Source organism: Drosophila subobscura, chromosome U, assembly GCF_008121235.1.
Source record: "Drosophila subobscura isolate 14011-0131.10 chromosome U, UCBerk_Dsub_1.0, whole genome shotgun sequence".
In the NCBI taxonomy this organism is placed as follows: domain Eukaryota; kingdom Metazoa; phylum Arthropoda; class Insecta; order Diptera; family Drosophilidae; genus Drosophila; species Drosophila subobscura.
Window position 1 is genome coordinate 4,623,297 of NC_048534.1, and position 27,696 is coordinate 4,650,992.

General features: G+C 43.3%; 7 protein-coding genes and 2 non-coding genes across 12 annotated transcripts; 3 read left to right on the forward strand and 6 right to left on the reverse strand.

Annotated features, from left to right (window-relative positions):
- The first annotated feature begins 631 nt into the window (after positions 1-631).
- Positions 632-785, forward strand: LOC117902829. Its single transcript, XR_004649429.1, has one exon. It is a non-coding gene; the product is annotated as a U4 spliceosomal RNA (small nuclear RNA).
- A 630-nt stretch (positions 786-1,415) lies between these two features.
- Positions 1,416-5,835, reverse strand: LOC117901980 (glutamate receptor ionotropic, kainate 2). Its single transcript, XM_034812989.1, has 13 exons — positions 5,536-5,835; positions 5,311-5,457; positions 5,190-5,252; positions 4,479-4,688; positions 4,013-4,224; positions 3,791-3,949; positions 3,572-3,730; positions 3,239-3,519; positions 2,984-3,173; positions 2,569-2,930; positions 2,073-2,503; positions 1,745-2,001; positions 1,416-1,688 (listed from the first exon to the last, which is right to left on the reverse strand). Exons 1-13 carry the CDS (start codon positions 5,618-5,620, stop codon positions 1,503-1,505), a joined length of 2,742 nt encoding a protein of 913 aa, XP_034668880.1. The 5' UTR covers positions 5,621-5,835; the 3' UTR covers positions 1,416-1,502.
- A 745-nt stretch (positions 5,836-6,580) lies between these two features.
- LOC117901981 (glutamate receptor ionotropic, kainate 2) lies at positions 6,581-10,004 on the reverse strand. Its single transcript, XM_034812990.1, has 12 exons — positions 9,874-10,004; positions 9,666-9,815; positions 9,522-9,584; positions 9,233-9,439; positions 8,956-9,173; positions 8,745-8,894; positions 8,252-8,688; positions 8,014-8,191; positions 7,737-7,960; positions 7,544-7,681; positions 7,049-7,479; positions 6,581-6,998 (listed from the first exon to the last, which is right to left on the reverse strand). The coding sequence occupies exons 1-12, from the start codon at positions 9,962-9,964 to the stop codon at positions 6,586-6,588; spliced, it is 2,700 nt and encodes an 899-aa protein (XP_034668881.1). The 5' UTR covers positions 9,965-10,004; the 3' UTR covers positions 6,581-6,585.
- Positions 10,005-10,070: 66 nt separating this feature from the next.
- Positions 10,071-11,721, reverse strand: LOC117901986 (cilia- and flagella-associated protein 299). Of its 2 annotated transcripts, none has more exons than XM_034812993.1 (2): positions 10,998-11,696; positions 10,071-10,926 (listed from the first exon to the last, which is right to left on the reverse strand). In XM_034812993.1, the coding sequence occupies exons 1-2, from the start codon at positions 11,673-11,675 to the stop codon at positions 10,537-10,539; spliced, it is 1,068 nt and encodes a 355-aa protein (XP_034668884.1). In that variant the 5' UTR covers positions 11,676-11,696; the 3' UTR covers positions 10,071-10,536. The 2 variants fall into 2 exon arrangements, with proteins under 2 accessions (XP_034668884.1, XP_034668885.1); XM_034812994.1 differs by having other exon boundaries at positions 10,744-10,909; positions 10,998-11,721.
- A 740-nt stretch (positions 11,722-12,461) lies between these two features.
- On the forward strand, positions 12,462-13,456 carry LOC117901988 (cilia- and flagella-associated protein 299). Its single transcript, XM_034812998.1, has 2 exons — positions 12,462-12,869; positions 12,929-13,456. Exons 1-2 carry the CDS (start codon positions 12,546-12,548, stop codon positions 13,319-13,321), a joined length of 717 nt encoding a protein of 238 aa, XP_034668889.1. The 5' UTR covers positions 12,462-12,545; the 3' UTR covers positions 13,322-13,456.
- Positions 13,457-13,692: 236 nt separating this feature from the next.
- LOC117901979 (glutamate receptor ionotropic, kainate 2) lies at positions 13,693-17,920 on the forward strand. 3 transcript variants are annotated; one of them, XM_034812986.1, is made up of 10 exons: positions 13,693-13,875; positions 13,955-14,101; positions 14,160-14,222; positions 14,285-14,488; positions 14,543-14,754; positions 14,813-15,154; positions 15,212-15,643; positions 15,697-16,055; positions 16,110-16,540; positions 16,608-17,920. In XM_034812986.1, the coding sequence occupies exons 1-10, from the start codon at positions 13,800-13,802 to the stop codon at positions 17,414-17,416; spliced, it is 3,075 nt and encodes a 1,024-aa protein (XP_034668877.1). In that variant the 5' UTR covers positions 13,693-13,799; the 3' UTR covers positions 17,417-17,920. The 3 variants fall into 3 exon arrangements, with proteins under 3 accessions (XP_034668877.1, XP_034668878.1, XP_034668879.1); XM_034812987.1 differs by having other exon boundaries at positions 13,959-14,101; XM_034812988.1 differs by having other exon boundaries at positions 13,693-13,871.
- Positions 17,921-18,823: 903 nt separating this feature from the next.
- On the reverse strand, positions 18,824-26,394 carry LOC117901985 (WD repeat domain phosphoinositide-interacting protein 2). The gene is made up of 4 exons (XM_034812992.1): positions 26,096-26,394; positions 19,647-20,377; positions 19,050-19,592; positions 18,824-18,993 (listed from the first exon to the last, which is right to left on the reverse strand). Exons 1-4 carry the CDS (start codon positions 26,131-26,133, stop codon positions 18,893-18,895), a joined length of 1,413 nt encoding a protein of 470 aa, XP_034668883.1. The 5' UTR covers positions 26,134-26,394; the 3' UTR covers positions 18,824-18,892.
- LOC117902828 lies at positions 20,449-20,588 on the reverse strand. The gene has a single exon (XR_004649428.1). It is a non-coding gene; the product is annotated as a U4 spliceosomal RNA (small nuclear RNA).
- On the reverse strand, positions 21,293-23,808 carry LOC117901982. The gene has a single exon (XM_034812991.1). It carries the CDS (start codon positions 23,621-23,623, stop codon positions 21,464-21,466), a length of 2,160 nt encoding a protein of 719 aa, XP_034668882.1. The 5' UTR covers positions 23,624-23,808; the 3' UTR covers positions 21,293-21,463.
- Positions 26,395-27,696: the final 1,302 nt, after the last annotated feature.

The window sequence follows — 27,696 nt, forward strand, 5'->3', positions numbered from 1 at the left end:
CGTTATTGTCTGAGTCGGAATGCTGATTGTTGAGTGGCATTTAACTTTAAGGAAATTTGTCGGTCGATGGCTGGCTGGCTGGCTGCCTTAAAGCAGCTTACAATTTACAGTTTGGCCGCCGCACTGGGCGGCCAAGCCGCTTAACTGGCATAATCCAAGTATCTGGCCAGCATGGCAGCAGCAGCCAGACCCAACGCTTGACCCTTTCACAGCTACACTCCTGTTCTTGCTCTGTTCTGCCCTACTTTACCCACCCAAAATCCATTCATTGGCCTTTTTTGCGCTCTCTCTCTCTCTTCTTTTTTTTATGTTGCGGGCAGCCATCAAAGTTGAATGCGAGTGCGTGTCTGATGCGGGCGAATGGTGGTCATATCATCGAAGTGGTTTCGGGTCGTAGAATTTGCTTGTTAGGTCATAAAAATTCAATAGCTAAGGGGGTGAAGGGGTCCTTGATCTACTCTGACTCTCTGTCTCTGAGTGTGATTGAAACTGGTGGTGACTTGATTAAGGGGCAACTGGTTTTTTTCGCAGCTTTAGTAACCCCTTGCGATGGGCTGCACTTTTGGAATTCCCAATAGGTTCTGCTTGCCATTATCCATATATTTTCAGTGCATTTCCTCAATTCTTTACCAGCCTTGTGCAGTGGCAATATCGCAAGCAATGAAGTCACAACTGAGCTGCGATTATTGCTAGTTGAAAACTTTAACCAATAACTCGCCCTCTGTGCAAGGTACCGCAAGGTTCTCTGTAACAGTGAGGCAATTTTTTTAAGGTCCCAAAAGGACCGAATTACAAATACATATCAAGAATATACCACATAGGTTTCGGTACCAATATAAGTGGGATAACATACCAATAATGGTTTGATGCTCTGCTATGTTCCGCAAAGGAAGTTTTTATACTTTCAGGGCAGCAGCTCGAGTAGAGCATGAGCGCTGACACCACGTTACCGATCTCTGTTAACACACTGCGGATGCTCTCCGTTACAGATCTCCGTTAACAGACTGTGGTCGCTGCTTGTTACCGATCTAAGAAACCACGCTACCGATCTCTGTTAACACACTGCGGCTGCTCTCCGTTACAGATCTCCGTTAACAGACTGTGGCCGCTGCTTGTTACCGATCTAAGAAACCACGCTACCGATCTCTGTTAACACACTGCGGCTGCTCTCCGTTACAGATCTCCGTTAACAGACTGTGGCCGCTGCTTGTTACCAGTTACCGATCTCTGTTAACACACTGCGGCCGGGCTCGGTCACAGCTCACAGTCAGCGCTTTCTCTTTATTTTGCGTGCTCATTGTTGGATTACTACTTTTACTTCCATATCATTATCGACACTCCCCCAAATACAATACACTAACTCTTTTTTCTTGTGAGTATGTATGTATGTATGTACATATGTATATATCAGAATATCTCTTTAATGCTTAGCTCTATAGTATTCTAACTATATTCTATATTTCACTGAATGTTTGCAAGCCTTTTCATTCCATTCCACTATACTACTCTGCTCTTTTCTTTGTCTTTTTCTTCTTTTTAACAGTTGAGCCACTCGACAACTGTTGCAGCGAGGAGTAGCCCGTGGAAGTGGAGTCTCGACTCTCGCGATAGGTATGCAATGGCTTCTTGGTAAGCCAGAAGCGTATGAGAAAGTTAAACTCTGCCTTTAGGGCCAACATGGCGGGTATCTGTGGGTATAGAAATATTAATCAACAATTAAACATAGTATAAGGGAGCAGCAAACCTTCTCCTTCACAGCTATGCGATGCACATGCCATAGAAACTCTGCTATGCCAATGAGAAATGCAATAAATAGGCCCACAATGAGCATAACAAAGAGTCCACCCACAGAATCCATATCGAATTGTCCATCGTCGATGGTCGAGTCCTCTACACAGGTGCTCTCATTGCTATTAAACCATTTGTTGCGCAAATTATAGAGCACACCCTGCTCACTGAGCTTGAGGATGCCCACACTGAGGTTTGAGCGAAAGTTGGCATCTACGGAGGGAGGGAAAATATATGTAAGTAGATAATAGAATATGCGATTTACAGTTAGTTTCAACACTCACTCAATGGCACTGCTATGCCGTAGTGCTTCTCTCCGAAACTCTCTCCAATTTGCGTAAGCTCACAATTTCGCTGCACATAGTACTGCAGATTTGTGGTCTCCATGAGAAAGGCGTAGGTGCCACGACTGAGTTTCACCCGATCGACACCCTCCTCGTTATTTTTGGTAAATGCATCCGGCTTGAAGGACAACATCTTGTTCCAGGCCATGCGATTCTCCGTGTCGTTGGATTCGGAAAAATAAACGGATGTCGCACCACCGCGTATGGTGCCGAACTGTACCTTATTTTGGTCCACGAGGTCATGCAGCGAGGCAATATTGCCCGACAACTTGGAAGAGGTTATAAAGGCAGCCAATTTGGCTATGTAAGTCTGTGATATGAGCAGCGCAAAGATCCACCAAAAGGCAGTGAGCAGGCGCATGGGCAGGCCCCTGAAATAAGTGAAACAAAAATTTATTTAAAAATGAAATGTACTCAGATTGTTGTAGCTACTTACCTGGGTAACAAATCACAGCCCTGCGTCAGTATAGAACCCAACACCAGCCACATGGTGTTATGCATATTCCAGATATTCTGACGCACCAGCTCACGATTGGCATTCTCTGATGGCGGCTCCCATTCGAATTGATCCATACGTCCAGCCAATATCATGGCCATCGAGGTAATCATCATAGCAATCATGACATAAAGCCAAACCTCCACGCCATATGGATTGAGGAAGCCATAAATATCCGCCTTGGGCGGTGGCTCCTTGTACGACAAAATGCTAATGCCCAGCTGCATGAAGGGCACCGTGAAATCCACCACAGAACGACGTGCCTGGGTAATGGTCAGATCACAGATGCCTATTTGGGCATTCTGCAAAGAAGAATTATTTATTATATTTTTATTTTATAATTTCAGCAACTTACATTATCTATCAGCTGCCGTATGATGCCATCCCATTCATCGGTGGCTGCATCATAGCTGCCATATTTATTATCCCTAACTGGTTCGAAATCAAAGTCAAATTTACATTCCTCGGCCAATTTATAAATCAAATCCACGGCATAGCCTTCAAAGCGTTCATTGCCCTCGTAGTGCACACCTTCAGGCTCGTCGCTATAGGGAAAAATTAAAGTTATAAAAAATAAAGCGTCTATAAGTAAAATGTAGATCCCACTTACCGCCAGCTAAAGTAGGGCTTACCCACGCGAGTCGCCACTGTAAACCGCACGGGCTTCTGCGAAAAATCCTCTTTATTCTCCAGTCTTCGCTGCTTTACCGCCTGCGTGGAGTTTTCCTTAATTTTCTCTATATCCACCAGCTGAAAATCTTTATTCCAAATGTGTGTCACACGATCGATCAGCGGATTGTAGATTTCCAAATTGAAGTCCTCACGCTGCCCATGCGCGTTGATCTTCAGGCGTTGCGTCTTAAAGGGGGGCTTCACTTGCTTTGGAGAGAGCTGAAAAGACGATTAAGATTTAAGGGAATTGTTATTCGGTGCTTCAACCCACCTCCTTCATTTGCTGTACTATATGTGGTCCTGGCTGCCAAAAGCCATGACCACAGCTAAATTGTGGCATATAGAAACCCGATCGTTGGCTCATTTGTAGCAGCGCATTATAGAACAGCACGACTGAATCGTAGACAAGTTGGGTGCCCAAAGAGTCAAACTATAGGGAGAAATATTTTGTTTAGCTCTAATTACATTTAGCTAAAATCTGAGAACCTACCCTAGTATCCACTTCGTTGTCGAATACATCAATCTCATCATGAACTGGCGGTGGTATATAAGTTCTCAATCGAACAGCTGCCACTGTAACCGTAAACTCTCTTGAATAGAAACGATCAATGCCACTGACATGGGTATCCAAATTAGTAAGAAATAAATTCTGCCAAAAGGGAAATTAGTCATTAAAAATCAAACATTTACTACAAATATTATGGCTACTCACATTAAAAGAACCCGTCATATTAAAGTCTATGGAGGCATTGACTACATCCACGAGAATGTCCGCGGGACAATCCAAGAGCACAAATTTCTCACGTGCATTGTTAATCCTTTTCCAGAGTATGCGATAGTCGTCGCCACGCTGAAATTCCTGCATTTTAATGCCCGTTTTGTGTAGTTGTTTCCAGGCAAAGATGTGCTGCAGGCGATTGAGGTCTAAGGGTGGGAAGGATTGAGGTTTTGATTTTGGGAAAAGGTAAGAGACTATAGGAGCTAATAATCCACAAAAATCAAGCTGGGTATGAAGGTTATTATATGTCAAATTAAAGCTATAAATATTATTATTGTGTTAGCATAATGAAAAGAGACGTTTAAAGATGGTTTAGTATTTTTAAACATAGAAAAGAGAACAAAGTTAACATTTAGACAGTGAAAAATATGTATTAAAAATGTATAATGTTTATACTCACGTGCACTCTTCTCATAAGCTATCGTAAATGACTTCCAATCGAAGCTCTTGCTGCCCAAAATATCTGAAAATGCATTCGATAGCATCAGCTCCATGGGTGCCACATTGACAGTCATCTGATGATTGAGTCGCTCCCTAAACGATTGCTGCGGATGCCAATCGAACTGCAGATGTGGTATACCCGTCATATTACACAAAACCTCAACAATATCTGCAAACAGAGACCATGGGAATTAAGAGAGTGGGAGAGTGTTTATTTTTGTTTAGAATGAATCGAGAAACTAACAAAACACACAATGAAAATGCTGAGCAAAACACAAAAACAAAACGAGAGAGAGGCCGAGGGAAATGTATTCTTGGCAATGGTTCAAAATCTAATCGTTTATTTACTGCAAAAAATATTTTGAATGCTGCTTGGCCCGATTTTAATGGCCAACACATGTGTTGCAGTGTGTATGTGTGAGAGTGTGTGTTTGGATATTTCAAAGAATCATTAACGGGGTTGACGAGCCTTTCGAAATTCTCGCTCGGACACATTCTCTCTCGCGCGCTCTCCCTTTCTATGGCGCTCTAATCTATATGGATTTATAGCATATATCTTTATGTATATGTCTAGTGCCAGACATTATTTTATGACGCTAGAGCATGTTTTTTTTGTTTAAAAATAATTCAACTATGGCCAGACAAAAAACAAAAGAACACAAGAACTTACCGCTGTTTGTCTTTGAACTTGGTCCAAAAATAGCAGCCACACCATTTCCAATCAATTCGCATGCTAAAAGAAAGGGTTACAAAAATGTTTTATAATACAGCTATTTAATTAAAGTACTTACAAAGATCCTGCAGCACTATACTGTCATCAATGGTCATATAATGCTTGATGGGTTCCAAACGTAAACTGGGATTCACGGCATTCACTTCCTCCACGGCCACATCAAAGGCTTCTGCGAGCTTCATTTCCGTATCGAAGAAAATGGCACCTAAATTGCACATTATTATGGATTATTTCTCGGAATATTAACTGAATATTATTTATGCTGATATATCTGTGTACCAACCAATTTTTAGCACCAAAGCCTCTTCATTGGCAGTGCTGCAAGAAATTAGAGCCACGAGCACGAGGAACTTTATGGCAGACATCATGATGCGTCCAGTCAGCTAAAGTTAAGCATTATAAAGATATCTGATATATATAGCGACTGTATCCCAGTGTTCCAATTCACTTCAATTCAGCTATAGGAAAATATTCGAAATTTCATCTATAGGAAAATGTTCGGGATTCGAAATCGGGCGTAAAAAAGAAATAAGTAAAACGAACGAAACTTTTCCGTATCCGTACCGGGGCACTGTTCGCAAGGCACTGAGTAAGCAGCACAAAAAATGAAATTTGTATGGGGCTGTCTGCCATCTCGTATTTTCTCTCTTTCTCTCACACAATCGTGGGTGGCAGGAGCATTTGTTTTTTGGATAAAAAAGAGAGAGAGAGAGAAGAAACGGTCTGCGTCGGACCAGGCAGACCCTGGGCATCAGCTGTAGCTGGAAATTAACCAATAAATGAAAACTAAATGTTCGCTAAAATTAGGCTAACCGGACGCCCCCACAGCCGGCTAAGTAGGGTGCCACAAAAAACAGAAAAAAATAAGAAGAAATGACTCAGAGAGTCGAATAAGGCGTACCCTAGGCTCAAAAATAAAAGACGGAATTACTCAAGCCTTTGCTTGAGTCTTATATACCCGCCAAAGCATTATCTTGGTAAGTAGTAAGTGTCATGACATGACAAGTGCACGATAATAAGACAAAAATATATAATTTAAAAAATTTAAACAACGCTCGAATATGCAAACCCAATTCTGTGCTCTCGTCTTATATACCCCACAAGGCACCCTCTAAGTAAGTAGTCCACAAAAAAGTCTCTATAAATATAGCACAACATAAATTCACATATACATATGTATATAGGAATATGTATATCAAAGCGACCAAAAAATCCATTGATTTCCCAATTTCCTTTTGCACATTGTCGAATTTTCTCTTTACTAAAATGTTAAAAGTCAGTTTTAATTCCACTTTAAATGTTATTAAACAGTTTTCTAGATTTGTTACTATTTCTAAGTGGCCGTCTTGCTGCGACTTTTCTGCCTGGAGCCGGAAGATCTGCGGGATGAGGATTTATCGCTGCTGCTGGATATTCTCAGTGGTTTCTTGGGCACCCAAAACTTGAGGGCAAAAGAGAGTTCCGCCTTTAGGGCCTGCCAGGGTGTGACACGCTCCTCAACAGCCACATGCTGCAGGTTCCAGAGGAACTCAAAGATGCCCAAAATGACGCCAGTGAGTACGCCGCCGGCGAGTACCAAAAAGACGCCACCCAACTCGATAATCGACAGCTCATCGCCGTCCACCTCGTGGAAGGTGTCGCAGGTGACGTTGTGATTTTTCCACCATTTGTTCTTCATTTTGTACAGCTCACCCTTTTCGCTCAATTGGAGTATGGAAACGCTCAAATTAGTGCGATAATCGGCACCTATATAAATGTTTAAATAAATTAAATCTCCCACAGTTTTATTCACTCACCCAATGGCACTGCCAGGCCATAATGTTTTTCGCCAATTTGTTCACCAATTTGCGTTAAGTCGCAATTCCTTTCGATATTATAGGTCAGGCTGGTGGTCTCCATCAGAAAAGCATAGGAACCCTTTTCCTTACGCACACGTGCCACGCCCTCCTTGTTGGTTGTGGTAAATGCCGATGGATTAAAATCCTTCATTTGATTCCATGCACGCTGATAGTCAGTCTCATTCGATTCAGAGAAGAACAACGAAGTGCTGCCGCCACGCATGCTGCCATACTTGACCTCATCCTGCTCAATGAGACCCTGTAGATTTTTGATGCTACTCTGCCATTTGTTGCTGGTCAAAAAGGCAGCCAAATTGGCGGTATAAGTGCTGAGCATCATCAAGGCAAAGAACCACCACATGCCAGTAAGTATACGCATGTGGGGACCTCTGAAAATGTATCAAAAAATAATTAACAATCTATTCTCCCGCTCTCTAAGATTTAAGGTCAAACCTGGGTAATATATCGCAGCCCTGTTGCATAATGGAGCCCACCATAAGCCACGTGGAGTTGTTTACATTCCATATATTCTCCAGTTCATCGGGATCCTGTATGGCCGGATTTGGTGGCAGCCATTCCCGATAGGAAAGTCTGCAAAAATTCTACAAATTACAAAACATCTTCACCCATCTATAGGAGCACCCACCTGGCTATAAAAACAAAAGCCAACGTCATCACCAGCTGTGCAAATATCATATAGATCCACACCTCCACAGCAAAGGGTTCCAGAAAGGCAAACTGATTCTTTGGCTCGGGTGGACTCTTGTAGTGCAGAATGCTAATGCCCAGCTGCATAAAGGGCACCGTAAAGTCCACCACAGAGCGTCGCAGTTGGGTGATGGTCAGATCACAGACGCCAATTTGGGCATGCTGTGGGAAGCAAATTAGAAAGAGATCTCTGAGGTGTTCTTTATTCTACCCACATGATCGATTAATTTTCTTATAATGCCATCCCACTGCTTGGTCTCTGGATTATATTTGCCATTGCCATTGACAATCATAAACTCATAATCGAATTCCAACAGCTCGGACAATTTACTGATCAGATCCACAGCATAGCCCTCGTATTTTTCGCGTCCTCTGAAGTTCTCATGGTCTTCCCTGTAAGAGAAAAGAGCAGAGAACTTTAAGGCACATCCACAGGGAGCTTGGACTTTATACTTCATCATAAAATATGGCTCCTCGTAGTGTGTAACCACCGTGTAGACTTTTCTTTGCACTGAGAAATCCTGTGTGGAGCCAGAATCACCCAAGTCCAGACTGATGTGCCTCCGCTTTATGCCATTGTCCGGGGTCCACACCATCAAGGGTTCATTCACTGTGGGTTTGTATATTTCCAAATTGAATTGTGTACGCTGTCCATTTTCATCAAGTTTCATATTTTCCGTTTTGAAATGTGGCTCCACATCGTCCTCCGATATGGTTTTCATTTCATTAACTATAAAGGGTCCCAGCATCCAAGGATTTGGACTGCCACAATGTCTATTTGGTGGATGATAGGGCTGCATGGCAGCTATAATATTCCGGGCCGAATTGGCAAACAGCACCACAGCATCGTAGATGAGTATGGGCAGCATAGTTTGGTTTCCAAGGATTTGCTGGGGATTAGAAGTTAGAGACAGGAGTTTTGAGTGTATTTAGATAAAAAACTTACATCCACTCTGCTAATGCGCGTCTTTTTCCGCTCAAAGGGATTCGGATCGACTATTTTCAAGCGCACTGATGTGATATTTGCTTTGAAATCTTCATTATAAATATCCTTCAGGCCAGAACTGTGAGTATCCAGATGTGTGAGGAACCAGTTCTAGAAATAAAATAAGTTTCAATAACAAAGGCCGATATTTTTATGTTTTATGTCCTCCTACCCTAAAAGGTCCCTGCAGCTTAAAGTCCACGGAGATCTTCAGCAGCTCCTTCAACGTTCCCGGCTCACAGTCTAATATGATACGATGCTCATGAAAGGTTTCGTCTGCCTCTTTCCACAAGACACGATAATCGCCAGCATAGTCTGCCAGATTTCTAAGCTTTACATAGTCGCTGTTCAAGGCATGAATGTTCATCAGATCCTGCAGGCGGGCGAGACCTAAAGAATGCATGAAGAATGAGAGATTAAAATGTAGTTAAATATTAGTTTCTACACACCCTCTGGTGTTTCATATATGAGCGTAAACGTGCGCCATTCATAGTTCATTTTGATAATCTCAAAGTAGGCGCGCGATAGCACGGACAATGTGGGTGCGACATTCACGGACATTTGATGATTTAAATGCTCCTGACGCGTAGCCTCCAGTTTCAGATCGTATTCTATATGTGGAATGCCGGTCGTGTTTGCAATTTGCGCCACAATATCTACAAACAACAACAAGAAAAGAATCTATAGAACGGAACACATGTGTCTTTTAGCCTTAGAGAGAGAGCAACGTTAACGTACCACTGGCTGCCTTTGAACTTGGTCCGAAAATAGCCGCAACGCCATTGGAAATCAGTTCACAAGCTAACACACACGGAAGATGAATTTCTCATATAATAGTTTGTTTCTGTGTTTTTCGATGGCCACTCCAAAAGAAATACTCACTAATCTGTTGTAGCAAAAAACTATCATTCGTTGGCATGTAACGCTTGATGGTGACAAACCGCAGCTCGGCAAACTTTAAATTATTCACCTCACGAAATGCCTGATCGAAACTTAGTTCAATTTCCTTTTCATTTTCATAGAAAATGGCACCTAAGCGTATCAGAAATTATTGAATAAAATCATTTGACTAAACGATTGAAGGACCTACCCACTGTAATTTCATTACGACCATCGCCAGCCAGTGCGAAAATCGTTTTGAATAATACAATGACATAAATGTAGACTGGACAGAAATGCATTTTTGTGTTGTGTTTTTTTTTTTTGTTGCTTTCCAAAAACAAAAACCACTCGACAACTAATTGAATTTTCTAAATGCAGCGGCCATTTCGTTTTTTTTTCTGCTACATATAGACACACACAAACAGGCACAAAATTACGTAAAGTTGAATATTTGAATATATATTTTTTGTGAATTTATTTGAACGCGACGGCAGCATCCAGTCTTGGAGCGCTTTGCATGCCTACTGACGATCCCCCTCTGCAGATGGCGCTGATGAATGGCGCTGGCAAGACTCTCTCCAGAATACGCTCTCTTTCATTTTTGTTGGAGGGTATGCGCTCTCCTGAGTTTCCCTGTGACGCTGCCTGTCGGTGACGTAGGCGGCAGCAGTCAGTCTGGTATGGTCTGGTTGTGCTCTGATCTATTGCTGTTTTGCTCGGTTATTTTGCTTTGTCAGCGGCGAGAGGCTCTTTTTTGTGTGTGTGCCAAATATTATGATGTTCTTGATATTGCTTTTGATTTGTTTATGGCGTCCTTTTGATCTAACAAGAGGTCTTTTATTGATCACGAATGTACGCCAAATATTGTTCTTCAATTCTTTCGCCTTATACGATGATCGTAGATAATAATTGAATCATTTTTAGGTGATTCCACATAAGTGCACTGCGGATTATCGTCAGTCATGCGCTTCTCTATATTTATCACACAACCATCGCCCTTGTGCTGGAAACACAAACCCTTTATGGCATCTGGCATTATCTTGTAATTATCCGAATTATTATAGGAAACTTTGCCGGTCTTCCAGGCAATGAAGCTGAGATCTTGTTCGGTAGGTTCGAGGCGCTGATTGCCGGCAAAAATATTCACCCAATCGTGCTCCGAATGATGGCCCAACTTGAGGTGACGCAAACTCTGCTCATAGTCTATATAGCCGGATATTAGAAAGCCCTTGGAGTTGCGGGTGCTGACAAAGATAATGCTCTAAGTCGGGATATATCAGGAACATATTTTAAGCATTTCACAAAGAAAAAGAAAGTGTGGAAAACCCTCACCGAAATCTCTTTCACAGCATTGAGTTTCTCGCGCTCGGCGAGCGCAATGACCAACGGATCATTGGCAATTTTGTGCTGCTTGAAAAGGAAATGTGTGCCCAAAGGACCCTTTGCTTGTTCCTTCTTAAACTTTGACTCGCTCAACACAATCGTCCCAGGTTGGGTTTTAAGCGGCACCAAAAGCTGCATGGCCCGTTCACTTGTCAAGTACCTTCTGTCCTCCAGCCTGACAAAAGTATTTAGATAGTCCTCATACTCGTACTTGGCCAAAGTTTGCGCCATAAGACGTTCCTTTTTGGCCAAAGCTTCGCTTGGCTTTTCCTTTTCCACGCTCAAACTTATGTGAGAGAATGCACTGATGTCGTACTTGCTGCTCTTGTCTGATTTTAGACTTTGATTATCGTAATTACCCTGAATTAAGCGAGTGATGCTCGGGCGAGTCGATCGCAGGCCAGAGAACCAGCTGGTTGAGGCTTTTCCTAGTGTGCCCGGTGAGGAGTCATCAACAGAGACGCTATAACTAACCTGACGGTTCCAGTGGGAGTCCACCGGAAAAGATGTGGCCAGACTGGGCATGGGCGTTCCCAGTGAGCGACCACCGACGGACATGGTGAAGCTCTGCTTGGCTCCCAGGGTTTTCCAACCATCATCAGATGTGGACGAACTATCGTAAGACATGTTGAAGTTACGGATTTAGCTGATTGCAAGAAAATATATATTATGTGGAATACTCTAGTGTTTTTGTGTGCGTGTAACGAGGAAAAGATCAATTGAGTGTGAAATTTCCATGCCGCCTAGATGTCAAATGTATCGATCTCCAATTACATTGAAAGTGAGAACAAAGCTTTCAGGCCGCAAGCACACAGCAGGTGGACGAAAGCAATTGGGTTTTGTATGTATGGCAAAGTGCTCGGAGCTTTTCGGCTATGTCTATCTCGTTCTGCCCTCAGCTATGATCCACGATTCATGCCAAATGATTCACATACATGAAAGCTCTACGCGATTAAGACTCAGCGTCTAAGCGCACCTTAAAGCTTAGAACATGCAAATCAACTGCAGGTACCAAGCGAAGAAGGGGGATAAAGAATCGAAAGAACGGTCTCCGCTGCCATGAGGTGTAGGTGAGATTTGTATCTACAGTGGGCAGGGACCGCAAGTAAGAGTTATGAAGGCTAAATTTAAGTTGATAAATCAATGTGAAGGAAATATGTTACAGCAACATAAAATATACTGAAAAGTATATTTCAGTCTTAAGATTGCAATTTTTACTTTAAAACTTATAACAGTTACGGTCTCTGACATTGAGCACTGAACAATAATTATGATTTACGCTAATCTTCAATAATATGATTTATCTATGATATTTATTATGCTTAACCCGACATTTCATTAAGTACCTCTCGGATTTTCCCATCAAAAATGTACAAAATCACACAAAACTCTACAACAAACAAAAACACAACAACACTTGAATACACAAATAAAGACTAATTACAGCAAAAAGCAACACTCCAAACGCCACACACTAGACACTTCTTACACCCCCAAATGGGCACTCAACAAGTGGACTTCAGTGTCTTGAATTTCGAAACCTACAATGACTACATCAACTCCTTTACCACTGCCGACGATGAACGCTTTTTGAGCAATCGAAAGGTGATCAAGTCCATTGTGCAGCTGGGGTACCGCACCACCAAAGTGCCGTACGATCAGGATGAGTTCGATCGGCGTGTAAATATTGCTGAGCAGGCCCTCAGACCAAAGACCACTAAGGTTGGGCTGCTGGGTGATTTTATGTCGCCCACGAATACGGATCCAGTGCTGCTAGAGTTTAAACGACGCGAGATACCCAATTTGAATAAGTATTTATCGGTAAGTGCAGGGCAGGGCTACCAATCGTAATCATTTCTATTGCTTTGCTTCCCCCACAGACCATTGTGTTTACTTCCTATCAAGCGAAAGACGGATCTGAGATCTCAGGCTACATAGATCTGGAATGCAGTTGGCGCCATGCTGGGAGCGATATCAAGAAAATCGACTGGAAGTGCGTCTTTGAGGGGCGTTGCCGTGTGAAGGCCATGCCCCATCATCTGAGCTACTCGAATCCACGCTACAACATGGTCAAGTACACGGACAGTGATAACTATTTGGTGATGCACGATCATCATTATGGTCTGTTGTTTATGCACAAGGGCGATCGCAAAATAGTCACAGTGGGTGGGCAATACAATTTGTATTCGAAAAATGCCAAACGGTCGATGGTGTACTCACCCAAGCTGGGCTATGTGGTGTTCTACGATCATATTGTGCGCAAGAAGGTGTAAGGCTTGAAGCGGAAAGCCATCAAAATTCAATTCTGTAAACTGTGGAATTTCCGGAAGAGCTAACAGCCGGAAGGACCAGATCTCTTCCGTTCAAATTTAAGTGTAAATGTAGTACGAACATTAAAACATGAAATATTTATCGTAATAGCGCAGAACATTTTATTGGACACGATCCAAGTGGTGCGCTCTACAGCTCTCTTTTTCCCTAGATCCCTCTGTTCCGTTATTGTTTAGAATATGTTGAGCAAAACAAACCCCAGAGTGTGTGCTCTCCACTCTCTCTCTCTTTCTCTCTCGCTTTTAATTTTAGCATAGCTCTAGTTCCGATTCTGTTACGAATTCTGCACTCATTGCATTGCAGACCTCCGAGCCACACAGTTTGTGGTGAAATATTTTTTCGCGCTGCAAGTTTTACATCATCAGTCATCAAGAAAATCCTACTTCAAATGGAAAATCCAAAGTTATAGTACATCTGAAAATGTGGCCATTATACAACCTATATTTAGTGCTGTGTCTGTTGTCATTAGCCCGAGCTAGACAGCATTTTATGGTGGGTAAGTAGCACCACACGAAATTGGGTCACTGTCTTCCCACAGACCCTGTCGCTACCTTTTTTGGCGTACATTTTTCTAGGCAGCATTTTTACATCGGACAAAGATGAAGCAGAAATTGCATTTCGCACCGCAGTGGATCGTGCAAATATATTGGAAAGAAATATAGAACTTGTGCCTATTGTTGTGTATGCTAATACGGATGATAGTTTTATTATGGAAAAGATGGGTAAGTTAGCAACTAATGGGAGAACTAGAAATAATCTCTTGCATCTCTCCTCTTGCAGTGTGCAATTTAATTTCCCAAGGGGTTATAGCTATATTTGGACCCAGTACAGGCAGCAGTTCGGGTAAACAAAGCAAATACAACAAAACAAATAGAGACTAGAACGTTTTGTTAATGTTTTTGCAGATATCATAGCTTCTATTTGCAACACCTTGGACATACCACACATTGTCTATGATTGGCTGCCCAATGAGTCCATACCGGATCGACAGCACTCCACCATGACGCTAAATGTGCATCCCGATAATCTTTTGCTATCCCAGGGATTTGCCGAAATAGTACAGAGCTTTGGCTGGCGTAGCTTTACGATTATTTATGAGGGGGATAGAGGTAAGTAGAATCCCTCTAAGTCTTATTTTGAACTCATTCCTGTCTGCCTGTTAGAGCTCCAGCAACTGCAGGATATTTTGCAAATTGGTGAACCCAGCAACATGCCCACGACAATGAAACAGCTTGGCCCAGATGAGGACTTTAGGCCCTTTTTAAAGGAAATTAAACTTTCCACCGATAACTGTTTGATTGTGCATTGTTCGCCCACGAATCTGTTGAGCCTCCTGCAGCAGGCCAACGAACTGAAAATGCTGGGCGAGTATCAGGTGCAGTTTTATGGCTAAAAGTATAACAGATCCATGTAATTATCTGTAATCTTTGCAGAGTGTTTTTATACCCCTGCTGGACACACACACTGTGGACTTTGGTGATCTCTCAGGCGTGGATGCCAATATAACGACAGTACGTCTGATGGATCCCACAGATTTTCACATCAAGAATGTCATACACGACTGGGAGGAGCGTGAGAAAAGGGAGGGACGTTACTACAAAGTTGAACCTGGGAGGGTTAAAACCATGATGATACTGATCAACGATGCAGTTTGGCTGTTCTCCAAGGGCTTGACGGAACTGGGCATACTGGAAGAACTAACAGCACCAGAGGTGGAGTGCAAGAGGAAAAAATCCTGGCCACATGGAAGACGTATTATAGAATTTATGAAGGCGGTAAAGATAGCCCCTCAAAGATACTTCTCTGACTTGATTTAACTGTCTCTTATGTAGCGCTCTGATGAGGCCTCCACGGGTCGCATTGACTTCAATGAGTATGGACAGCGCAGCTTCTTTACCCTACGCTTCATGGAGGTGAATGCTGGTGGGTACCTGGATCTGGCCACCTGGGATCCCGTCAACGGTTTGGACATACTCAACGATGATGAGGAGAGCGAAAAGCGTGTGGGTCAAAAGTTGTCCAACAAAACTTTTATTATATCCTCACGTTTGGGTGCGCCTTTTCTTACACTAAAAGAACCCGAGGAGGGGGAAGTGCTGTATGGTAATGCCCGCTACGAGGGCTACTCCATAGACCTCATAGATGCCATCGCTCAGATGCTAAATTTTAAATACGAATTTCGCATGTCACCCGACGGCAGATATGGCTCCCTGAATCAAGCCACGCAAACGTGGGATGGCATCGTAAAGCAGCTGATCGATGGGGTAACTACAGATTGTAATCTAGAAAATATATTATTTAACGATCTGCTTTCTAGAACGCTGACCTTGGCATTTGTGATCTGACAATGACCTCATCGCGACGTCAGGCTGTGGATTTTACGCCACCCTTTATGACGCTGGGCATTAGCATTTTGTTCTCCAAGCCGCCCATACCGCCAACAGATTTATTCTCATTTCTGTCACCCTTTTCTTTGGATGTTTGGATCTATATGGGTTCGGCGTACCTGTTTATATCGCTGCTGCTCTTTGCGCTGGCTCGCATGGCGCCCGATGACTGGGAGAATCCGCATCCGTGCAAGGAACCAGAAGAAGTAGAGAACATCTGGACCATAATGAACACCACCTGGCTGTCGATTGGCTCGTTGATGGGACAGGGCTGTGATATATTGCCCAAGTGAGTGGAGAGTTTGCTTGAAAATATTTTAATTAATATTTTGATTATTTTTAGGGCTGCCTCCACCCGTTTAGTGACTGGCATGTGGTGGTTCTTTGCTCTGATGATGTTAAACTCCTATACGGCCAATTTGGCTGCCTTTTTGACCAACTCACGGCAGGGCAACTCCATCAGCAGTGCCGAAGACCTGGCAGCGCAGACCAAGATAAAATATGGTGCCATGCTGGGTGGTTCCACTTTGGGGTTCTTTCGCGACTCGAACTTTACGACTTACCAAAAGATGTGGACCGCCATGGAGAGTGCCAGTCCGTCGGTGTTTACCAAAACGAATGACGAAGGTGTGGAGCGGGTGCAAAAGGGCAAAAATCTCTATGCCTTCATGATGGAGTCCACCACACTTGAGTACAATGTGGAGCGAAAGTGCGACCTGGTGCAAATCGGCGGATGGTTGGACTACAAAAGCTATGGCATTGCCATGCCATTCAGTGAGTACATAGACTGAGCAGGAATTACTCTTCATAAAATCGGAAATTATGTTAATTCCCTTCTTAGATTCTCCGTATCGCAAACAGATCAGCGGCGCAGTCCTGAAGCTTGGGGAGCTGGGCAACCTGGCGGAGCTGAAGCGCAAGTGGTGGAAGGAGATGCATGGCGGTGGTAGCTGTGAGAAGAGCGAGGACGGTGGCGGCGATACGCCCGAACTGGGTCTGGAGAATGTCGGCGGTGTATTCCTGGTCCTGGGTTTGGGTCTGCTCTCGGCCATGGTTCTGGGCTGCACGGAATTCTTTTGGAATGTCAAATCGGTGGCCATTGAAGAGAAGATCTCCCTGAAGGAAGCTTTACGCTCGGAGGCTCTGTTTGCCATGAAAATTTGGATTACCACCAAGCCAGTGCACACCAGCTCGGGTTCCGGCAGCTCTTCCTCCTCCTCCAGTTCGAGCTCTTCTTCAAAGTCTGGCAAATCCCGTTCAAGTCGTTCCAAACCCTCCTCGAAATCACAGCCTTTATCCATGAAGAGTCTCAAGAGCTTGGTCGAGCCCGATGTAGAGGCTTCTGTGCACAATAAGCTGAAGAAAATCGGTTCCATGTTCTCATTGAAGTCCCATAAGACAGCCACGCCTCCGCCAGAAATTGGCTGGAAAGTCGACAAGTCTACGCAAATGGATGAAGTTCTGGATGAGCCCGAAGAAGAACCAGAGATTATGCCATTGCCAGAGCAGCCACACCACAGACATCATCATCATCATCACCATCATCGCCATCACCACCATCATCAGCAGGAACAGGAGCAGCAACTAGAGCAGGATTTGGAGGCAGCGAAGAATCAGCGTACCAGCAAATTGAGTAACGGTGTGCCGTAGGACCTTAAATTACATCAAATTCGTTTCATTAGTACTTAAAACAAATATTTACAGACACTTTTCGTATCAAATGCCCCATTAATAAAGTTCAATTCATTTCTCAAATGGGTTTCCTAAGACTTAATACCCTACAAAACTTTTTAACAAGTATTCTTACTAAAATTAGCTAAAAATTAATATCGTAATTATCTTACCATAATCAGCCCTTTAGTCCAAGGAAAAAGCATTTAAATATTCCCTTGTGTTCAAAATAAAAATTTCAATGCGGGTTCTATATGAAATTCTTGAGTCCTCAAAGCCCTAAAAAATTCCTTTATGGGGAGTTTCATCCTTTTCTTAATTTTCTACCATACAAACATGAAATTTCAAATGAATTATAATCTATTTAGAATTATTTCTTTAAGAACTATCTTATTATACAAACCTTTCCTGCTGCGTATACTTTATTTTTAATATGGGAATTTAGTTAATTAATAAGTCCCGTCATATTTCTAGGGGTTTTTGTCATTTTTATTTGCTTTTTTTAATTTTTTTTTTTTTTTTTTTTTTTTTTTTCATTTTTTTCATTCTTTTTTTGTATTTTATAATTGCTTCGTTTAATTAAATTAAATTAAATTATTTTGGACATCAATAAATTGCTTAAATCATTTGTGATTGCTTTTTTCATTGATTGCAATTCTAATAAGATATTAAGTCATGTCGTCATGCCGAAAGTTAATTAATGATTGCGATATTGCATATTTGAAATACTTAAGAATTTCATTGACATTACACTGCTCCGAGCTTTCTTTTTTCGCTTGTTTTTTATATTTATAATATAATATAATTTACGTTTATTTTTTAAACATTTAAATGTTAGATAAATTATTTGCAAAGCTAATTGAATACGTTTAGTGTTTCATTCAGTTTTTTAAGGTACATTATTTGTTGCTTTTCCTCCTGTGTTTTTTGTGTTTTCTGTTTTATCTTTTTTTGGATTTTCTGTTGAGCTTCTAACGCACAATTTGCTAAGTCTTTACTACTAATATTATAATATATATATCACTAAATATATGAGTGTATATTTATATATCATACAAAAATACATAGCTTTGTGTAACTGCATTAGAGAGGAGAATCTATGAGAATACTTGGACAAATGGAGTTAGAAACGGAATGAGAAAGCCAAGATATTACATTTGTTAACAATTATGGGAAGTTTCTACAGTTAAAGTTAAAGATTTATATATACACAAAATCGATTGGAAATTATCGAGGATTAATTCTTATGGTTTAAATATAAATAAAAATACTTTTTTTTGTCAAGTTATCTGGTTTGGAGTATTTCCTTTTTGCTTTTTTAAGCAGAACTTAAAGTACGTTTTTGAAATATTTTTTTGGACAACTTTTCTAAGGGGTTTTATGTTGTTTTTTTGGGTTTTGATTTTCCTATGGTTTTTCAACAAAGACCATGTCTATGGAGCTGCGCCGTCCTGGTCAATCTTTGGCCGCAATGGCTACGGGCGGAAATTGCCGCTCATCGTAGAGCTTCGTTGGCGTGTCGATAGCATCGCAGAGTTTACGGAATTTGGCGGAATCTGTGCAGATATAAAATTAGCTTTGATCGATTTTCTAATTGATTTTTACCGCTCACCTGACATGGCATCCGCCTGATCTCCCCTGAGTATGCTCGCATAGCTATTATCCGGCATGGGATCGGGATTCTCAATGAGCACACTGGCCGCACAGCTCTTCAACAGCGTCAACGATTGCGGCGTGGTCACTGGCTTGGCCTGCATCCGCAGCACACTCTCGCTCAGCTGCAGCTCGATGACATCCTCCAGGGCGCCCCGCAGATCATGAACCGCCAGTAGCTTGCAGGAACCACCTCGCTCTGCATTGAACTCGTGCACATAGAGGAAACCATCCTCGCAGGCAATCAGCAGTCGCAGCTCCTTCTGCACTCGCGTCAGTGCACAGATGTGCTTGAGTCCCGCCTGGGCGAGCACCACTGTGGCAAAGGATCGATCTTGGGCCAGGACATCGCTGACTTGCGTCGAGTGCAGCAGCGAGGACACTGCCTTGGAGAACATGCCACCCCAACTGGCAACGGGCGCGGCACTGGCCTCTTCTGTGGTTGGTGCAGCCGTGGCTGTAGACTCCTTGGAGGCGCTGTCCGACTTGGCAGCCACTTCAGCTGAAAGTTGTAAAATTTAGTCTAGAATCACATACGGATTTTCATTCCACTCACCAATTGCCTTCAGTTCCACAGACTCCACGGCTCGTGCATCAATCTTGAAGATGTGTACCGTCTCCGTGTTGGAGGAGGCGCACAGAAAATCCCCGCTTGCAGCAAAGACCAGCGAGGCAATTCGCACACAGCTCACTCCACGCCGAAACTCCTGAACCCTCTGCCCATTCTTAACACAGAAGACACGTATCACAGTGCCACGCTCCGAGGCGGTGGCCAGCAGCGCCCCACTGGGCGAGAATGTCAACGCGGAGAGGGGCGTGTCATGGGCCTTGATGGTCATCCCAGTCCTCAGCTTACTCGCATTGAAAATGCGCAGCTCTCCGCTGGTCTGGCAGACGGGAAAGGCCAAATGTGAGTTAAGGGACAGGGCGCAGAGCCCCTGCTCGTTGGGGGCAATGTTCTCGATGGAATGCAGGATCTTCATGTCGCGTATGTCGTGGATGTGTATGCTCTCCGCCAGGCAGACAATCAATCGCTGGCGATTCATGCGCACGCACAGGATCTCCGACGGGTAGAAGCAGTTGCAGATGTCCTGCTTCTTCTTGAAGTGCAGCATCTTGAGGCAATTTGGTTTCTGGGAGGTGACCAGCACCACCAGCGAGCTGTTGAACAGTCGCTCCACGATCCTTATTTGCTCTGTATTGTCCTTGGCAAAGATCTCCTCCACCTTATCCTGTCCGGCAATCGAGTAGAGTCTCAAACCGGTGGCACTCAACACGGACAGGGAGCTGCAAAAGTACAGATCCGTCGTCCATTATAATTATGATCTATCCTAGAGTTGTTTATTTATAATTTATTAGCCCTCTCGGGCTTGCAAAAATTGCCGTAGTGGACGGTATTTCACGTCCCCATGGCGGGGTATTGGTTAAAGTTTTCAACTAGCAATAACCGCACCTCAGTAGAACTTCATCGGTTACGGTATTGCCACTGCGCAAAGATAACTTGACAAGCGAAATCATTGCTTTCTCCATGGCGGCGCGACCAGTACTGGTTGGGAATTCTAATGGCACTGAAACTTCCAGCAAACAGTTACGCATTTTCGGGCGCTCAAAAAGTACTGCATGCTTTTGGGCTAGTGTTGTTGTTGCTACTGCAGTTTTGTTGTTGCAACTGCATCCTTTGTGTGTGATTTGATGGGGGTGAGAGGCCTAGGGGAGGTTTTGTGTGCAGTTCGGGGTTGTTTGTCTAAACAGGCAGCTGCATTAAATGCATTGTGAAACTAACAAACTATTGCATTTAAAGTTAATTGTAATGGAAATTATTTAAACTACAGTAATGCATGGTAAATATTGCTCCCGCGATCGGGAAGGAATTTCAACATAGTTTGCAAATGGTAAATGCACCTAAATTACAGCAATCCAACTACTTTTGTAACTCGGGCTAAGAAAGTATTACTTGAAAATGAATTTACCGTCATAAAAAAGAGAAAATATTAAAACAACTTTAAAAAATTAATAAACTATTAAACCTCAGTGGGATTTGAACCCAGGGTATGCGCCAAGCCTGTTGAGCGCTGTTTCCTCCCACAGCACAGCTAAAAGTAAGAGCGAGACAGCACTATAGACACCTAAGGCGCTAAGCTTATTTTAGTACATTTTCAATAAAATACCAATTTGACCCAAATTTCTGCTTTCGAATTTTTGTATGACCCAATTTCTTTACTTTATTGCTTATTTAACAGCTACTTAGTTTAATTTGAATCTAATAACATGAGATCCATCTTTTGAACATGTTTACCTGCACATTTTGCACTTTGTACGTACTTAGTACCTCCTATTGCCAACTACTCAGCTTAGTAGCTAGTCCTAATCGAATCAAATCAAGTCGCTGGGCGACAACTGGGACTCGCCCTCGGCCAGATAGATGTGCATCGCCTTGTAGAGCAGGGCAATGCCCAAATGTTTTCGCTGTTTCATGGTCCACGACTGTGCGGGTCCATAGTAATCGCCACGCTTCAGATTTGTCAGGTGCACCAGGCCCATGGCATCGATAATGGACGCCTCTCTCGTGTACGCATCAATGGGCATTATGTTGTGGAACACATGTAGGCATACGACACCACTTTCGTTCTGCCAAATCTCCAGTATCCGCTCGAGCTTCTTGCTGCCCAGTTTGGCATCACCCGCTGGCGGCGACTTGAACACATCCGGCTGCAGTGTGCGAAATCCGCCCCTTCTTTCCGCCTTCTCTGTGCGCTCCCTACCATTCTCGCGCTTCTGATTGAGCCGCGTGTGCTGGCGCATGGCATCGTACAGATGGGCATAGGGCCGCGACGATTTCCCCTTGCCCACGTAGAAGATCGAGTCGAGGAATCGCTGCCAGATGCTGAACTTGTCCAGAAAGGTGCTCTCTCCGGGTAGATTGCGGGAGATGCGCGGATCAATCAGCATGTAGATGAAGCTCTGCTTGAGATGACCCTCGCGCAGCGTTCTCTTCACAACCGGGGCCGTGGCAAAGTGCTCCGATGAGGCCGCCTCCTGCGGCATAAATTCTCGAATGCGCTCGAAATCCTCCCGCGAACGGAGTGTCCTGTGCAGCTCCACCGAATACCTGATCTGAGACGCTTGGGCATGCTTCTGGGCAGCCAGCAGGGCATCCGTGTTCCGTCTATATTTGATCAACTGTTTGATGTACAACCGTTTTGTGGTCTTGGTTATGGGACCCACTGGGGCACCCAATTGGGTGAGCTCTCGTCGCAGGGCATCTGTTTCGTAGTCCAGTGGCAGCGTCAGATTCGTGCTGACTGTACTGTCCAGCTGTTGCTGCTGCTCCTGCGTAGGAACTCGCTCCACAAATCTCTTGGCTGGCATTTGCTTTTCATCATTCTGCAGGAACTTTGCCTCGTAGAAGACCAATCCATTCTCGTCATCCGTGTGGACATAGGCCTCTTTGATCTGCAGAAAGTATTCATCCGTGGGTCGTGGCGAGCTGCCCGCCAGCTGCTCTTCCTCCTGGGCGGTGACAAAACTGTTGTCCGGCTCGGGTTCTATGACCTGTGCCTGCGATACCTGCTCCACCAGCTGCTGGAAGACCTGTCGATTGGGCGCGGCTGCATATTCGATCTGCTGCTGCTGCATCTCCATTTCCATTTCGAGGCTATCCTCCTCGCGCAGCTTCTTCTGCATGTGCCGCTCGTAGTTGAAGTCGTCTTGGGCTAGTGCCTCCTCAACTATGGCCTCCACATGCTTGTCGTACTTGTGCATCAGCGACTGACGCGCCCTCGAGCGTTCGACCTTCTCGCGCCAACTCTCAATGATGGAGCGTCGCTTCGGATGATCTGGATCCTCCTGGTATTGGCTTTGCAGCAGCTGCGTGAGATGAGCCTCCGTGAGGGCAAAGAGATTCACGGACTCCTCCTCGTCCGGCAGCGTGGCGGGTGCATCCGCAATGTCTGGAAACTTGGGCTGCGGCTTGTGGCGCCTGTGGGTGATGTTAATGTAATAAGGCGACGTCACATCATAGTTGTACTTAAGCGTTTGCTTGGGCGTGGTGCTGGCCTCCACCGCCTGATGCTGTGGCACCTGCAGCCTCTGGTTCTGCTTCTGTTTCAGCTTCTCGCGAAAGATGTGGTCCCGCAGCAGCTGCAGCACCTCAAAGTGGCACTCTTCGATGGCATAGTGCACGGCCAGCCGGTTCTCATCATCCGGCAGATCGGCGCGTGCCCCACGCTGCAGCAGCATTCTCACTAAGTCGACGCGCCCATAGATGCTGGCAATATGCAGGGCCGTTGTCTGTCCATCGCTCAATGCATTCATATCCAAGTCGGGACACTCCAGAAACTTTTCGAGTATGCGGCGTGCCAGCTCCTCGTTCCGCATGCCGCACACATAGTGCAGCGGTGCCAGGCCACGGTCGCAGGGCACAATTCCAGCATTTATCACATTCCGCTCGAGCATCGACAAGATGTCCGCCTCGTTCTCATCTTCCAGGGCGTCCAGCAGGGTGAGTGCCAGGAAATTCGCACGCTGCTCCATTGTTAGCGGAAAATTGATTTTTCCCCATTCACTCTATTGCTCACTCGCTCTAGTTTCACTCTCTCGCTTTAAAATGCACCCAATTATTGTTAAATTATCGCTTTTTTTCAATGTCAGCGCTTTGTTGTTGTTTGCTATGCACTTTTCGAGTGTTGGAAAACGCTTTCATATACCATTTAGCGCTAGTACATTTTAGCTGGTATTTTTAGGTCTGGTATTTTCTAAGCGCCAAATTTAAACCCAATGCTGACCCAATTCTTGTCGTGCCTGCTTTTGTTCTTGAAAACTACAGATTTGGCACATTATGTGCTATTTATTTGTATTTGGAACACGTTTCGTGCGATAAGCCTTAGCCAATCTCTCTCTGAGAGCGCAACACGTGCCCGTTCGAGTGATTTTTTTGGGCTTTGTTTTTGCTATCAAAACTAGTTTCCCGCCCAAAGGCGTAGCCGTCAAAGTAGTTGCTAAAAAGGGGCCCAAGGTTGCGTCTGGCCTTGTTGGTGGCCGTCCCCCACTGCTCCTCTGCCATGACGCTGTACAATATGATAGCGTTAAGGTCTTTGTTGTTGTTTAGTTGTTGTTTTCGCGATCTTTTCTGGTTGTTTACTAACAATAACAATGATTAACCAAAAAAATATGTACATGCATACATATTTGTTTATGTATTTAACAATGAAGCATGGACACACACAATCATTAAGCAAAATAAAGCAAGTTAAAAGCTTAATGAGAAGCGATAAATTTGTGTAGCAGTCAGCCCAAGTCAAAGGTGGATTACAGTTCATTCGCATTAAAAAAATATAAAATTCGAAACTGAACAACAAAAATATTGACTCAACCGATATTACAGCTGCCACCACAAACAATAACAAGTACTTTTACATCACGTGTTTTTGAGCGTATGTACAATTACAGTTATCTGTTGTCTAGATCTACATAGAAAGGGTATCCCTGTAGAAAGGAGTATTACGGGTTCCATGATATGTTTGTAACTCAGAGATAAAAGCAGTGTACAGCCATACCAGAAACACCAACAAGTTGCTGCAACTATCTGTATAGGGTATCACTTCATTCGATGCCCTTGGATTTTTGTTGCTTCTTTCCCCTTGAACTTGTGCCGTGCCAAAGTCAAAGTAAATGCCCGCCGCCTCGATTGCAATTTATAATTTCTATTTTTATTTGGTTTACTTTTTTTTTATAGCGTACATTCACCCGCCCTGGGGCACGGAGCTAATTGATTTGATTCTGATTAGAAAGCGCTGAGCTTGCTGTCTCTTTCTTGTCTACTGCCTGTAAAGTAGAGCGCCTTTGTTCCCCGCTTCATGACGCGCATCGGCATCGGCATCGCATCTACTGCTTGCCTTGTTGTTTTATTGCAATTTCGCATTAAGTGTGTGCTTTTGTTTTTTTGCATTTTCGCCATAAGTGGAAATATTGATTACTGTTGTTCTTTGCATTCTCTGCTTTCTGACTTGGGTGCGTCGTGGTGCAATGGGTGGCGGGGAGGGGAAGCGATAGCAAAAGCTATCTTGAGCGAAATCAAAGTTGCCCATAACTAACGGCACTTCAAAACGAAGCCCGACTTGGTGCCCTAAGCTAACGGCACTAAAATACAGGTGTATGTACATATGTACATATGTACATACATATGTATGCGTGTATGAATTATTCTAATGACATCAGCTGAGGCGAAAATAATCGCAGTCAGTTCTAAAAAACTGGTTAATTAAGCTTGCCAGACGAGTACAAAGATTTGTGAGGCTGTATGCATAATTTATAAGGCAATGCCAGACACATCAGCTGTTGCGCATTTATGGGGTGTAGTTGAATGTGTGCCATGCCATTGTGATTTGCTCTAGCTGTGTTTGCGTGTGTGATTCATACACTAAGCCACAAAATTAGAGTGCAAAGTGTTGCATTGCTGATTAGCTGAGAATCTGCCAGTTTCACTCTCTCCCTGTTTTGTTGCTTAGTGTAACCTTCTCCTCCTCGTCACACTTCATGCTTTAACTGTATTTCATAATATGCATGTCGCTGTTATTAGAACTGCTTGTTTGCATGTTCCAATAAAGTACAAACACAAATGCAAATGACACTCATACACGATAAAATAAAAAAAGACACACACATGCACACCGATATCAGTAGAGCTATTAATGCTGGTATGACACTCACTAAGTCAATGCTTTTGATTATAACGGATTCAATTCATTTTAAACTTGGAGGAAAAATGCGAAACATTATTAATTATATAAATACTAGTCCAGAAGACCTCAGTAAGTGTCATACAAGCACATCAATTACGACTTCCCCCTCTACACTAACATACCCCTCTCCAACCCACAAGCAGCTGTGTCTTTTTGTATGTAAATAGCTTTTTGTATTTAGTTTTTCGCCATAGTGACCTTCTTTCTTGGAGCCCCAAGGCTTGTCTTGTGTCTTGTTAGATGGTAGGTTATTATGATAACTTACGTAAAGTCCTGATTGAAATTCATTTGATATGTGGTCATTGTTGTGGCTGATTCTTCCTTTTGCTGATTATATCTTTATATGTATCTGTTATATTAATACCTCTGGGCTTTGGGGGATACAACACTTTCACTCGCGCCTTTTATTTCCAGATATATTGCACTTTCTCACCAGCGGAAATACACGGAAAAAACACACACAATCACAAGTACACAGGCAGATGGGACTGCGTAGTGCTTCGGAGTAGATTGAATTCGATTTTTTAGCAATTAAAATTTTTGCGTTGTCTTTGTTGTGTTTGCGACTGTTTTTTCTATCAACAAACACACAGACCAGTGTGACCGCCGATTTATACACAAATATTCCGCCAGATTCTCAGAAATATACCGAAATACTCCGTCTCACATATACCGCAATTATAACGGCAACTCGATTTCGACAAATCATCAAAATATATTGAAAAGGATAAAACTAGTTCCCTCGTTAAAGTTAAGTTAAATCACTAAGCTCTACCTCAAAGCTGCCATTAGGCGTGTGGAGAACACTCCAGAATAAATGAAGTTCCTGCAGGCTGGAACATGCAGCCTACCTTCGAATTTGATAAAAACATTCCAAAATGTTCAATTTATCCTCCATGTCAATGGGTACCATCTCAGGCATATGAGAACATTTTAAGTTAATTTACGGAAGGCTCTGGCAATCGCCGTCAACAATATTGATGGAAGTGACTTCCGGTACACCTACTTGCGCGTCGTATCAAGTCCCGATACCTTGGGATCTGCAGAGACATATACATATGTACATATGGCGCTGCAGTGAGTGCTTTAAAGGTTCAGGCACAGGCAAGCGGTGGTGTAGGATAACTAACAGTCCAACTTTGCAAACTAATATCGTGGTGGACCTAGTGTCAGTGATCTGAGATGTAAAGCACTTGAGGGATCGTATGGTTGTGCACAGCCAGTATGCAGAAATTATTTTGGAGAGAGTGTACAATATACACATATTTAATTTCTTACTTAGTCCTTATTTTAATTCCTCTTATATTTGAGTGTATGTATGTAAGTTTTAATTTTCTGCATATTTTTGGGAAAATAATCTTATATATGTATGTAATTGGAAAATGTTGTCATCCTTGGCTCCAGATATAGGATATATTATTGTACATATATACTCATAGGGGAAATTGGTTGGCCAGCATTCGGAACAGACTTCTCATTCCGCCCACACAGCTTATTCCGTACACACTTCGTCTTAATGTATTGGCCCGTCATGTTAAAGCCTCATCTTCTAACAAATTCAACTAAAGATAGTCCTTAAAAATAGACGGCAATCTAAAATATTGATTTAATTATCTGATACATCCATATGTTCAGGCCTAGCTAGTCCTAGCTAGCTAGTAATTTCAGTCCGAATATTAAAATCAAGGAATATGATTTGCGATCAACAGAAAATAACGTTAGCCCATTGTTAAGTAGAGGCATTGAAGGGGTTGGCTATGTGGGTAAGGTTCGTTCATTTTGTTTTTCTCTGTATATTTTCGGTATATTTCTAAAATGAAAAAGTATATTGCGGTATATTTACAAGGACAGGGCGGTATTATTTGT

Bases quoted from the DNA above. Each gene is read 5' to 3' on its own strand.
- LOC117901980 (XM_034812989.1), bottom strand. From the start codon at position 5,620: ATGATGTCTGCCATAAAGTTCCTCGTGCTCGTGGCTCTAATTTCTTGC. The intron at 4,689-5,189 runs GTAAGTTCTTGT...CTCTGTTTGCAG, and splicing joins AAGTTCAAAGACAAACAGCG to ATATTGTTGAGGTTTTGTGT. The intron at 3,950-4,012 runs GTGAGTAGCCAT...CCCTTTTGGCAG, and splicing joins ATATGACGGGTTCTTTTAAT to AATTTATTTCTTACTAATTT.
- LOC117901981 (XM_034812990.1), bottom strand. From the start codon at position 9,964: ATGCATTTCTGTCCAGTCTACATTTATGTCATTGTATTATTCAAAACG. The intron at 9,440-9,521 runs GTACGTTAACGT...TGTTGTTTGTAG, and splicing joins AAGTTCAAAGGCAGCCAGTG to ATATTGTGGCGCAAATTGCA. The intron at 7,480-7,543 runs GTTTGACCTTAA...ATACATTTTCAG, and splicing joins GGCTGCGATATATTACCCAG to AGGTCCCCACATGCGTATAC.
- LOC117901986 (XM_034812993.1), bottom strand. From the start codon at position 11,675: ATGTCTTACGATAGTTCGTCCACATCTGATGATGGTTGGAAAACCCTG. The intron at 10,927-10,997 runs GTGAGGGTTTTC...ATCCCGACTTAG, and splicing joins ATGCTGTGAAAGAGATTTCG to AGCATTATCTTTGTCAGCAC.
- LOC117901988 (XM_034812998.1), top strand. From the start codon at position 12,546: ATGGGCACTCAACAAGTGGACTTCAGTGTCTTGAATTTCGAAACCTAC. The intron at 12,870-12,928 runs GTAAGTGCAGGG...CTTCCCCCACAG, and splicing joins ATTTGAATAAGTATTTATCG to ACCATTGTGTTTACTTCCTA.
- LOC117901979 (XM_034812986.1), top strand. From the start codon at position 13,800: ATGTGGCCATTATACAACCTATATTTAGTGCTGTGTCTGTTGTCATTA. The intron at 14,102-14,159 runs GTAAGTTAGCAA...CTCCTCTTGCAG, and splicing joins TTTTATTATGGAAAAGATGG to TGTGCAATTTAATTTCCCAA. The intron at 14,755-14,812 runs GTGCAGTTTTAT...TAATCTTTGCAG, and splicing joins AAATGCTGGGCGAGTATCAG to AGTGTTTTTATACCCCTGCT.
- LOC117901982 (XM_034812991.1), bottom strand. From the start codon at position 23,623: ATGGAGCAGCGTGCGAATTTCCTGGCACTCACCCTGCTGGACGCCCTG.
- LOC117901985 (XM_034812992.1), bottom strand. From the start codon at position 26,133: ATGACCACATATCAAATGAATTTCAATCAGGACTTTAC. The intron at 19,593-19,646 runs GTGAGTGGAATG...TACAACTTTCAG, and splicing joins TGTGGAACTGAAGGCAATTG to CTGAAGTGGCTGCCAAGTCG. The intron at 18,994-19,049 runs GTGAGCGGTAAA...ATATCTGCACAG, and splicing joins TCAGGCGGATGCCATGTCAG to ATTCCGCCAAATTCCGTAAA.